Here is a 13,231-nt window from a genome sequence, read left to right on the forward strand (position 1 = left end):
TACCCGTTAACTCATTCGCTCAATTTGTTCCCAACATCACTAGTACAAGGAGTAATCATTGAACTTTAATCAAGAGTATTTCATCCCATTTTACAATAGGAAATGCTCCCTCCAGACATGACCCAAATTTTGAAGAACAAAATCTATAATCTAATTGTACAGTTAGATATTTTTCAGCAGCTCATATGAACATAGTAACATAATTTCATACAGCCAGCATTTACCAAAATCCTATTGACAAAACCACCCACAGCGCTTTTGTGTGAACACTTCACATGCCTATTATTATGCTTTATTGAAAAAGTGGTGAGAACACTGCACTATTTACAAATTGATAGCTCAAGTTCCTGCGCAACAAAATCAATGTCATTTTTTGACAAGACCGGGTAAAGTTCAAAGTCTTTTTTAAAAAAAACTGGCAGACCTCCCATAGTATTACTCACTGGTACTCTGGCGCTTGAGCACAGTTATAACATTTAGCTGCTAATTTGGCTCACCCCTTTAAAGCCAATGCACTAAATGGACAAATGCAGGGAATTACAACCATTTGTAAACTGCCACGGTCACTCACAGCAGCAATCAATGTGAAGCCGGAAATTGATTGCTAGTAAATTTCAGGGTCAAGTTCAAAATAACTGACCAAATTTTAAGGCCACGTTGCATCTTTAACAGTACAAGGGATGTGTTACTTGAATCTATGAGCCTATTCATAAACCTATATTTGTTGCATTTACTTTGGTTCTGGCCCAGTTGGTTATTCCTCCCTCTACACTGCAATTTTACCTTATAACAGCTGAAAGTATAGTGCCAGGACGGGTCGCAGATCACTGTTAAACTTTTAAGAAAGTCAGATTCAAGTTTATCCAGAAATTCCATTCAGGTAGGTTACATTAAGAAAATTAATTTCCAGAATAACTCTCTTTAACCAAAGATAGATTTGAGGTGTATAAAAATAGTCCATAAATTGAATGATCCAGCTTTGCAAAGACGGTGACTCACTTTAAATTAGTTTAAACCAGAAATCCATCTAAAGTAAATAAATATCTTATTTAAAATTTGTTAAATTTTTAATAAAAATGGTCTGCTGACACAAATGCCTTTATTGCACAAAATGTGTACAGGCAACCATTAAATCACTTAACAGATTTTGATACTGTAGACTACCTTGAAAGTATAAATAATCTGAAGGTTGGACTGATGTGATCTTGTTTATGACCCACGTTGTATAATGTGACCAAATCAGTGGGTCGCTTTCATCATTTTTTTTCTACAAGCAAATAAATTTGTTGCTTTTTAAGTTGCAAACAAACTGCAAAGCTGAATACAGGACCATTAATAGAATGCATTAAGGTGGGTTTTACCTTAAGGAATGATGGATAAATTACAGCCAAATATGCTGGCAACAAAGTTTGCCAACCAACAACCTATCCCATCGCTGGATTAGTGCCCACGGAACTGGCACCACGTGATTAATAGTCAAGAGAGTAACTGGATTAACAACAGAAACTTCAGATTTAATAGCTTCCGAGCTGGTTCAGGGGACCACAAGGCCCAATTTATTCTGCACACTACTGCACTTAAATGATAAAGGAGGTTATTGACGGGTGATCTGCATTTTAAATTGAGAGGCAATGCTGCTTCAAATGCTGATTGAAGTTTACATCTGAACATATACATAAAGGCCACTCAGAGGAAGAACACAGTGCATTTAATATTTACAAAAGATAGCTGTAAAAGAAAAAAAACTTACCCGTTACAATTCTAATGGCATTCAAAAGCCATTTAAGATTTTCTTCATTCAAAAATAAGCACTTACTGTGGAATATATCACATGGTAAAGTGAAACAAAGACAAAAAATGTACCACTATTTTATTAGGGACAAGGCTGCTGGTACAATCGTGTCAAATTAATTAAAGCATTTCATCCTTGCTTTAGAAATTAGCCAGAATTTAAACATCTAGAATCAGATACCGTAGAAAAGGCACACAGGGTCTCAATGTTGACTTTTTTTTATTTTATAAATGCATGTTCTTTGAGCAAATTCTCAACAGATCTTAGTGAACACCACACTACATTTAAATCTCAATCACATTAGAGTGCTATCAGCATAGTTGCTGCTAAAGTGACCCCCTTCATGGCACAGTAAAGCTACAGACAAGAAGTATGAAACATCATTTAAACAAGGCCAACTCAATGGAATGTTATTCAGAGGGCTCAGGCTTTACTCACTTCTTACAAAAATTTATGGCTGGACAAGTCAGTAGATAAGTTTTAAATGAATGCTACAATAACAAAGAGCTCGGAGTGTTAAACAGGGGGCAACAACTCATTCATATACAAAGATGAAGAAATAGACCAAAACTCCCAGACTTCACTCGAGTGGAATTTATACAGCACACACAATCCCCCCTCCCACCCTAAAAGACAGATATTTGGTTAAAGTAAAGAACAAATATTGTTGGATTATACAGACGGTAGATAGAACAAAGCAAAATATGATCAATGATCTTACTTCGAGCCTGCAACTTCCAACAGGCAGTTCAGATTAGGCACGATTAAACCCCTCCGCCCGGTTTTATTTACTCATACCTACTAGTGAACATCCACTAGTAACATTTCCTAGAGAGCCTGAAATTACTAACTAAAGCCTGAAGCCAAGCTAGCAAAATCTTCAAGACATCAGCATTAAAACGTTTACACAGTTCAATCCTAATTTGCCACATTCCACAGATGAGAATATTCCAGAAATACAGGCACTCTACTGGAAGGGGGGGGGGGGGGGGGAATTTTTTTTTTTTTTTTTTTAAATCGCTGCGTGAGAGATATTGGGGAGGCGCGTGGTGGAGGAGGGGCCAATCAGATCATGGTGGGAGGGGAGTCGTTGTCGATTGTGGTGGGGAGGGAGGGAGATCGAGGGGGAAGGGAGGCTGATCGCGGTTGGAAGGGGGGGTGGGGGAGAGGGAGGCGGAGGATTAAAATTCGCCCCCATAGTGTTTCACTGAGTTTTTTTTTAAGTAATTGTCTATACTTATCCTTTAAGCTCTTACAGCAAAATACTTATCCAGTTTCTTATTTAAAACAGGGATACAAATACCAGAAATATACAGTGGATTCATAATAATTAGGTCAACTTCAAAACTTATAAAGGACAGCACCCAAATAGTTAAACTAACTTTAATTTTCAGGTGCTGACCAATCATCTGTACATTCTTAGCATTTTCTGTGCTTGACTTGGATTTCCAGTTCTTCCTAGGTCCCTTATTTGAAAGAGTTAGGGAAAACAACTATATATGATAGAGCACTACAGTGGTGAGGCTGCACTCATATCCACAATACTAGCGATACCTTAAACTAGTGCTCAGCAATGTTCCCTGTAATTTTTTTTATTCGGGCCACACGGCCCATTCAAAGTACCGCGCATGCGTGGTTTTTCTATTGAAAAGCCGACAAGCTGACTGCGCAGGATCCCTGGAGTGCTGCACAGCCGTACAGCTTACATGGAACATTGGTGCTCAGTATGCTGGGATAAGTCAATATCCTGGAATTCATAAACAGTTGTCTTAAGCCATTTGAAAAGCTCAAATTTGGAGCTCGTCAGTGCAAATATGGCCTTCATAGTAGAGTCAGCTCACTTATCCTTCTGTACTTCAGTATGAAAAATGTTTACAGGGTGCATTCCTGGAAGGTGGTAGCCTGATAATTCAGGAATACGTTTTCCGTCTGGCCAATTACTACACAAATAGCACAATAATTTATGTGATTCATCACAGTGCTTTCTTCGATGATCAAATTTGCCTGCAGCACTGTAGGCAGTAAAATTATGATATGCTCTTTCAATGCATTAGCCTTATGCACTTGCCAATCAAGATGAACGTTTTTATTTCTGCCAAGCTGGCAAGGCTCATTACCTATCTAGGTTAGTCATTTAAATCACTGGGGGGGGGGGGGAGAATAGGATTAATGTCATGCTTACTTTCATGATAAAATATCTTAGTGAATATATTCAACTCTGCATTTGAAAATAAGTGCATACACAGACACACAACCTGCTGAGCCAGAGCATTTGTTACACTATCAAACCACCAAAGCAAGTTTAACTACATTTATTCTTAAATATTCTTTGTACCTCCTCAAAAAAAGTCAACACCACACTCATTGCAGATGATGTACAAATGTAGTTTACTGGTAAGCTATATTTGCACACCCACTAACAAAACATATTACCAATTTAACTACAGGAAATAGAGGAAGAGAGGGGGAAGGGAAGGATAGGTAGGTGTTATAAATGTACCAGATGCTAATTCTGTCTACTCTAGTGGTGCACAAGACCAGGGCTGTTCTGCTGCATTATTTCATTTAGCCCTTTATGAGTTTTGAATTATTAAGAGCCAGACCACCAGTGAGTCCCGGGAGGACAAGCAGAACATTCCATCATGCCTACAATGCACTCTTTACTACAGACTGCCTGTCAGTGCTTCAGCCACAAAGGTCAGCCAAAATACAAGTCCAAGCTGATGTAGCATACAGCAACTCTCAATGGGCCAAATGTTAAGGGCCAAATGTTAATGGCCATATGTAAGCTCCTCAATATATTGAGACAAAGTCAAAAGGTTGGTGCACCACTGACCTAAAAAAAGCTTCTCCATTCAGAATGGGAAATTCCTTTCTCCAGGTTCTGGGTTTCTCCAGATCATATGCCATACCCTCAAGGCAGCAGACGATTGAACTGCTCCTATGCCTGTCAATAGCCCAGGATTCACCCAGGGTGGTTGCATACAATTTCCCAAACTCCCTGTATGGTACTGCCAAGCTCTACCCTAATGACGTAACAAAGACCAAGATCCACCATATGGGGAAGCTACAAAGGGAAACCAGCCCCATCCCTCTGTGACACAGCATGCTGATGTGCCAACACATCGTGCCATCTTGACAAATCTTCCGAATTTGATATGGAAACAGATATTACAAAGCAATAAAGTTTGAGATGGTTTACCTCCCCTAAATTGTGCATTTTTACCACCATCTCTTAAGCACTGTTACTTTCTATTCAAGTTCCAGATCACTTATTTTTAAATGGAATTATAAACAGTGAAAAACTTTAAAATAAAATTACAATATCATCAAATCACTTGTAGAAACAAAGTACATTCATGAAATCCAACATAACATTAAAAATAGACAAATTCAGAATGAGATGAAAGTTAAAAGAGAAAGTAATGAATACTGCTTTCAAAACCTGTTTTTAGATACTTTATAATATGTAAACATACAACTTGCTGGGATTCTAAATTTAAATCCTGCTGGAAATTTTAATCAATTTTTGCATTACATGCACAGACATGCATTTATTAAGTACAGCTCCTTGTACACTATTCATTAACTGAGAATTAGGAGCAGTCAAAAGCTTCTTACTCCATACAGGGCAATTCTAGTAGCCTCTGGTCAATCTTAGTTTTACTGGGAAAAAAATTATATACACACAACTTCAAGATGCCAATATAAAACAGGCACACAACTACCAGCTGAAATTAAGATAAAAGCAATACCAAGATAAGATAGAAGGAAGAGATCAAGAGTACGTATCATCTTCTCCAGGTTCAATGCTGTTAACCTGGGGTGTCCATACACTTTCCATTTAGGTCATCTGAACTCTGAGTTACAGTCTCATTTGTTAACAGTCATGCACTCCAATACTGGAACTAGGCAGAACACCAATTAGTACCCCAGTCCTTTATCATGACCAACTCAACCTCAACTTCAACTGCGAAAGTTTGTAAACCCAAAATAAGTTTTAAAAGACTAATCTGATCTTAAACATCTGCTCTCCTCCAATTGTTCAATATGCAAGTACACCCTTCCACCTACAAAAATGAACTCTGAATGCTGCACATCATATCAGAAACACAGTGCCCTGAACAACCAGTACACTGTATGGAGCGCAGCAACACAGATTTGATTGCCTACTTTGTCAAGTTCTCAATCTCAGCCAATGTTCCCCGTTAGCTGCGCTTCGTTCTGCGCAGCCTGCTTCTTTTAGTGCGCGGTCCCTTTAAATTTCCGCGCATGTACGGTATTTACAATGGGGAAGCCGGTGAGCGGCCTGCACGGGACCTTTCCCATTGCTGCGTAGCCACACAGCTTACAGGGAACATTGATCGCAACCATGTCACTATAGGGAGGGACACCAAACCAAATGAATTGAGGGACCAGTTCAGAACAACAGTGGCCTCAGGGCAAGGTGTTGGCTCATCAACTTAGCTGCATATGGTGCATGGCGCCTAAAGTGACCAGATGGAGAAAATAGCAGGGTAAAAAAATCCCAAAAGTACACAAGAGCGATTCAGACATTAGTTACTTACTTGGTGTGAAAGCAAATCGGTGTTTGCAGAGTTCGCAGTATTCTTTTCTGCTGTGTTTGAGCCACTGAACTAAACTGGAAGGAAAGTGAAAAATATTAGTACTGCCAAATATGGGCAAGCATTATTTGCTATTTTTACAAGACTCTAAGCATTTTCCCAACAAGATCTCATTTCTCTCACACCACAGAGGTTTGCTGGAACCATATAAAGATGACACTCCCCATTCTGACTCAGTTATTCCCATACTGCAGTTTAAAAAGGTTTGTCTTAATTTTTGTTGAACAATGCATTCTCATACTGTACACAACATAGTCACTCATTATCTTATGTGTAAGCAGATGTTCAAATGCGTACAATTATGGTTGATTTGCAGCAACCATTGCATCTTGCACTGTTATTTGCTGCATATACTGATGAACCTTACCACATCCAGGGTAGCCTTATCTATCAAGCCACTGCTGATTTCTTTACACCGAGTTGGTCATTAGGTGTCAATTAGCCAAGTTCTCAGCTTGGCTCAGTTGGTAGTACTCTTGCCCAGGTTAGAAAGCTGTAGGTTCAAGCCTCTCTACAGACTTGAGTATGTGATCTAGGTTGATGCTTCAATGTAGTAGTGAGGGAGTGCTGCATTGTTAGAGGTCTTGCAGTAGATATTAACTATCAGGCAATCAGCCAGTGGAGCTCACTGGCTGGCCACCTGATCCTGCTGGCGGAAGGTCCGGACCGTTTTGAGGGCTGGGTCTCATTACCATGAAGCCCAGAGGCCGAACCGAACAGCAAGAAGATAGGTTGTTCATAGAATCATAGAAATTTTACAGCACAGAAGGAGGCCATTCAGCCCATCTTGTCCGTGCCGGCTGACAAAGAGCTATACAGCCTAATCCCACTTACCAGCACTTGGTCCGTATCCTTGTAGGTTACGGCACTTCATGTGCATATCCAAGTACTGTACTTTTTAAATGTGATGAGGGTTTCTGCCTCTACCATCCTATCAGGCAGCGAGTTCCAGACCCCCACCACCCCCTGGGTGAAAACATTTCTCCTCAAATCCCCTCTAAATCTCCAACCAATTACTTTAAACCTATGCCCCCTGGTTATCGAGCCCTCTGCTAAGGGAAATCGGTCCTTCATATCCACTCTATCTAGGCCCCTCAATTTTATACACCTCAATTAGGTTTCCCCTCCGCCTCCTCTGTTCCAAAGAAAACAACCCCAGCCTATCCAATCTTTCCTCATAGCTAAAATTCCCCAGTCCAGGCAACATCCTCGTAAATCTCCTCTGCACCCCCTCTAGCGCAATCACATCTTTCCTTAATGTGGTGACCAGAACTGCATGCAGTATTCTAGCTGTGGCCTAACTAGTGTTTTATACAGTTCAAGCATAACCTCCCTGCTCTTGCCTTTATTAGCCGAGGCATAGAATGTAAGTATCCTGTATGCCTTCTTAACCACCTTATCTACCTGTCCTGCTACCTTCAGGGATCTATGGGCATGCACTCCAAGGTCCCTCTGATCCTCTGCACTTCTCAGTGTCTTACCATTTATTGTGTATTCCCTTACCTTGTTAGCCCTCCCCAAATGCATTACTCACACTTCTCCGGATTGAATTCCATTTGCCACTGTTCTGCCTTGTGACCAGTCCATTGATATCTTCCTGCAGTCTGCAGCTTTCTTCATCAACCACCATATGGCCATATTTTGTATCATCTGCAAACTTCTTAATCATACTTCCTACATTCAAGTCCAAATCATTGATATATACCACAAAAAACAAAGGACCCAGTACCGAGCCCTGCGGTACCCCACTGGAAACAGCCTTCCAGTCACAAAAACACCCGTCGACCATTACCCTTTTGCTTCCTGCCTCTTAGAGCCAATTTCGGCTCCAACTTGCCACTTTGCCTTGGATCCCATGGGCTTTTACTTTCGTGACCAGTCTGCCACGCGGGACCTTATCAAAAGCCTTGCTAAAATCCATAGACTACATCAAACGCACTACCCTCATCGATCCTCCTTGTTACCTCCTCAAAAAATTCAATCAAGTTAGTCAGACAGGACCTTCCCTTAACAAATCCATGCTGACTGTTCCCGATTAATCCATGTCTTTCTAAATGAAGATTTATACTGTCCCTCAGAATTTTTTCCAATAATGCTCCCACCACCGAGGTTAGGCTGACTGGCCTGTAATTACTCGGTCTATCCCTTCCTCCCTTTTTAAACAACGGTACCACGTTAGCAGACCTCCAGCACCACACCTGTAGCCAGAGAGGATTGGAAAATGATGGTCAAAGCCTCTGCTATCTCCTCTCTTACTTCTCTTAACAGTCTGGGATACATTTCATCTGGGCCAGGGGAGTTATCCACTTTCAAAGATGCTGAACCCCTTAATACTTCCTCTTTCACTATGTTTATTTCATCTAATATTTCACACTCCTCCCCCGACTGCAATTTCTGCATCGCCCCTCTCTTTTGTTGTGATGATCTGGAATGCACTGCCTGAAAGGGCGGTGGAAGCAGACTCTATAGTAACTTTCAAGAGGAAATTTGATAAATCCTTAAAGGGGGAAAATTTGCAGGGCTATGGGACTAATTGGATAGCTCTTTCAAAGAACCAGCACATGGATGATGGGCCGAATGGCCTCCTTCTGTACTGTATCAGTCTTCTATTTCCTCTAGTTTCGGGGAGGGGGGAATTCCAGGGCAGCAGCAACTCAAATGTTTAGCTGGTAAAGGATCTACATCCAAAGGGTTAATCTATCTTTTCAGATACTGATGGAGCTGCTGTATATGTTCGGCATTTTCTTTCCTTTTCACTTTACATTTCCAATAGTTACAGTTCTCGTCTTTCTACCTAATCACAGAATCTACAGTGCAGATAGAGGCCATTTCGGCCCATCGAGCCTGCACCGACACATATCCCACCCTATCCCCGTAACCCCACGTATTTAATCCCCTAACACTAAGGGTCAATTTATCATAGCCAAATCAACCTAACCTGCACATCTTTGGACTGTGGGAGGAAACCGGAGCACCCGGAGGAAACCCACACAGACACAGGGAGAATGTGCAAACTTCACACAGACAGTTGCCCGAGGCCAGATTTGAACCCGGGTCCCTGGCGCTGTGAGGCAACAGTGCTAACCACTATGAATGTAGCTGTCAATTACTTCAATGGTTCACTCATTACAGAAACCCAAAAAAATGCAGGTTAATCACTTAAGAATTTATTTGGAGCCATCCCAACCTTCCTGCTTTCATTCCCCATCTCCACTCCAAAGAGCAAGGTTTTAATTAGCTTTCATCATCATACTTAAAATAGAAGTTATTTTGCACAACATAATTGAGATGTTAATTTATGTGCAACTATTTTAAAGAAAGCCAATGTTGGCAGAAAATTGTCTCTCCTTATTGCAATGTTACTTACAGTACTATATAAAATAGTATTTTGCGTAATGGTTAAAGACTACTGCGCAGCATATCAATCTGAGCCAACCTACCACTCTTGATGGATGAATTTGATACTGCCAGTACACACACAAGGATGGTAAAGTGGTTTGTCTGGTGTTCCTTCTGACCGACACACCCGGCATATATCTGTAGGGGAGGAAAGAAAAAAAATTCAGTATTGAAATTTTGGTAAGTTCTTACTTTTTGACCTCGACATTTTTAACTAAACAAAGACAACTGCTTTCAAATGGAAGCTTTGCCTCGCTTAGCTTACTAATTAAGCTGTTCAATTTGATCACTTATTCTGAAAGGTCAAACTAAAAGAATGTACCAACCAGCACATAAATAATGAAAACAAGAGTCCCAATTACCATACATGTGCATACATGTATAGTGTGGGGGAAAAAAAATTGTAGTTTTGGGCTGTTCACGTATGCCAACCGCACTGCCCGTCAGTAAAGAGATTAGTGCACAGCACCACTCGCCTGGTGGCAATTTTTCAAATGTTAGGGAAACACATCAGACAGTGCCCACTTTCTCATGATACTAGGAAGATTCTAATATTATCAAGACTCTATGGTATTATAAAGTGCCAACACACTGATCACTCTTTAAAACCCAGCTCCACACCACACTGCAATTATATGCCATGTGGTGCCAATCTCAAGTGGTGTGAGATGGCTTCTTGCTGGATAGGATATGACATCACTGAATCTGACCATTTTTGGTCGATGCACAACAAATCACATTGCAATATTGCAAAAGTGATAATGTAGCTGCAGCCCAAGACTAGCAGATCAGCCCGAGTAATGCGCAATTCGCAGTCAGATCACAAAATAGTTTATCACATGTTCCTTCTGAACAACTACACACTAACATAATTTCTTCAAAGCTACTACCACAACCTTCAATTACTGGACATAATTTTGTTACTGCAAGAAAAGCCCCATCCGCATTTGCAGTGACCACTCTTTCCTTCCCCAAACCACAGCTGAAAGTCAGTAGAACACGAGAGACTGAGCAGTATATAAATAGATTCGCAAATCTGGGATTTTATGCATTTTCCTATAGGTTTTGGTCAAACTTCTGGAAAACAGAATTCAGAAGGAAGCAGAATACCAAAAGAAAACTCAAATGTAAAATATAATTATTGTAAATTTAAAATTACTTTGTATTCACAATAAAAATAAATCTGCCTTGCACCCTTGGCTGTTGTGAGCCAATAACCAGTTTTCTGTGTTTTTGACTTACTAATGTTCTCGACCCCAGAGGGCTGTGGGTGCTCATTCGTTGAGTATATTCAAAGCCGAGAGCGATAGATTGTTGGACTCTAAGGGAATCAAGGGATATGTGGATCAGGAGGGAAAGAGAAGTTCAGGTCGACGATCAGCCATGATCTTATTGAATGGCGGAGCAGGCTTGAGGGGTCGTGTGGCTTACTCCTGCTCCTAATTCTTACATTCTTATCTCTTTTGCTATGTCTATGTGTAATGTATACAACATTGAAGGGACTACTTTGTTTTGCGGATGTACATCCTTAGTTGCGAGCGTATATAATAGACGCGTATCGATTTGTATAGTCAGTGCCGAAGTTCCAGTTACCCAGTAAAGATCACGAAGTTACTCTCAGTCTCTGCTGCTTTATTATTTTATGTAGTTGTGTATAGCGGTACAAATACAACAAATTGGCGACGAGAATTATGAACCTACGTCTTCCTATTCTGGCATCGCATCCAGAGGACACCGAAATTTGGAAGAAAGGAGCGAGAAGATAGAGAAAACGGAGCACGCTTGCTAAACTAGGCAGGGTATACGTAAGTCAAGTGAAAAGTGCACAGGACTTGCATGACGCTAGCTAACTAGTAAAGAAAGAAAAACGGGTTTGGAAAAAAGAAATGGCGATGATTGGCACTATTGCAGCATTTGATAGCAGCATTGAAGACTGGGCAACTTACATTGAAAGAGTGGAGTTGTACTGTGAGGCTAACGGAGTGGAGGTAGAAAAGAAAGCCACTGTTTTGCTGAGTGTTATGGGCGCAAAGACATACGGGCTACTATGTAGTTTATTAACCCCTGAAAAGCCAGCAAACAAAACATTCAAACAAATAGTGAACACACTCCAAGACCATTTAAGCCCCAGACCACTGCTCATAGCCGAAAGATTTAAATTCCACAAATGGAACCAGAGCAAAAATGAAAGCATTTCTGAATATTTGGCAAAGTTGCGCAAATTATCAGAACATTGCCAATTTGGAGTGGGCTTATCAGACGCATTGAGAGACAGATTTGTGTGTGGTATGCAAAGTGAAAGCACACAAAAGCAGTTCCTGTCTGAAAAAGATCTCACCTTGGAGAAGGCTCTAAGTATTGCAATTTCAATGGAAGCAGCAGCACGTGGCGCTTTAGAAATTCAACAAAAATCCCTGGAATATTCAACTAATAAAATGTCACTGAAACAAGAAGTGCTATCGCTGTGGCAAAATGTCACATGACCACAATGACTGTTGGTTTAAAGACAAAGACTGCAGACAATGTGGCAAACGAGGGCACATTGAAAGAGTTTGCAAAGCAAAGAAGCAGAAAACTGATACAATACAGAACAAAAAGGCACACCAAGTGACTGAAAACAAGAAACCTTTCAAAGATAGATACAAGAAGGTACACTACGTGACTGGAGACAGTTCAGATAAAGAAAAAAGTGACAGACTCAGAGGAAGAGGATCTGGCTTGTCTAAAACTACACAGTGTGAAAGAAACAGAGCATCACAGAATAATATGGATTACTCCAGAAGTAGGAGTTAGGCTGAAAATGGAGTTGGACACAGGCTCAGCTTTAACAGTGATCTCTGTACATGACTACAAACGACTGTTTTCACACATACCGCTAAGGCCAACTAAAGTACTGTTAAAGACATACACAGGACAAAGAGTGTGCCCCAAAGGTAAAATAAAAGTGACAGTGACATACAAAGAAAAAAAAATACCGCAATTGAACCTCTATGTAGTGGAAAATGGAGGACCACCATTGCTGGGACGCGAATGGCTCAGGAAAATACAGTTGGATTGGCACACCATCCAAGCACTGCTTGTGTCAGCAAAGGAGGACAGCAACGCCACTCCTGAGAGACTGTCACAAATACTCTCTGACTCTCAGGAAGTGTTCAAGGGAATAGGAACACTTAAGGGCATGAAGGCAAAAATTAAGTTTGAGGAGAACGCAAATCCAAAGTTCCATAAGGCCAGACTAGTGCCTTATGCAATTCACCCTCCAGTAGAAGCAGAGCTGGAGAACTTGGAGCAGTTAGGGGTCCTGTCCAAGGTGGATTGGAGTGAATGGGCCACACCTATAGTTCCAGTGATGATGAAAACCTCCAGCACAAAACCAGGAAAGCCAAGAAAAGTGTGCATTTGTGGAGACTTTAAA

The 13,231-nt window shown here is 40.8% G+C and overlaps 1 protein-coding gene across 5 annotated transcripts in view; it reads right to left on the minus strand.

Annotated features, from left to right (window-relative positions):
• marchf6 (membrane-associated ring finger (C3HC4) 6) overlaps positions 1-13,231 on the minus strand; it is an 82,709-nt gene that overhangs the window by 44,192 nt on the left and 25,286 nt on the right. For all 5 annotated transcript variants that reach the window (XM_085989003.1, XM_085989002.1, XM_085989000.1 and 2 more), the window contains exons 2-3: positions 9,858-9,954; positions 6,361-6,434 (exon numbers count right to left, since the gene is read on the minus strand). In XM_085989003.1, the coding sequence (XP_085845129.1) occupies positions 6,361-6,434; positions 9,858-9,954 (171 nt within the window). The remainder of the gene's footprint in view (positions 1-6,360; positions 6,435-9,857; positions 9,955-13,231) is intronic.

The sequence above is a fragment of the Somniosus microcephalus genome, chromosome 5, assembly GCF_052327205.1.
Source record: "Somniosus microcephalus isolate GS21.2 chromosome 5, FLI_Smic_1.0, whole genome shotgun sequence".
Classification (NCBI taxonomy): domain Eukaryota; kingdom Metazoa; phylum Chordata; class Chondrichthyes; order Squaliformes; family Somniosidae; genus Somniosus; species Somniosus microcephalus.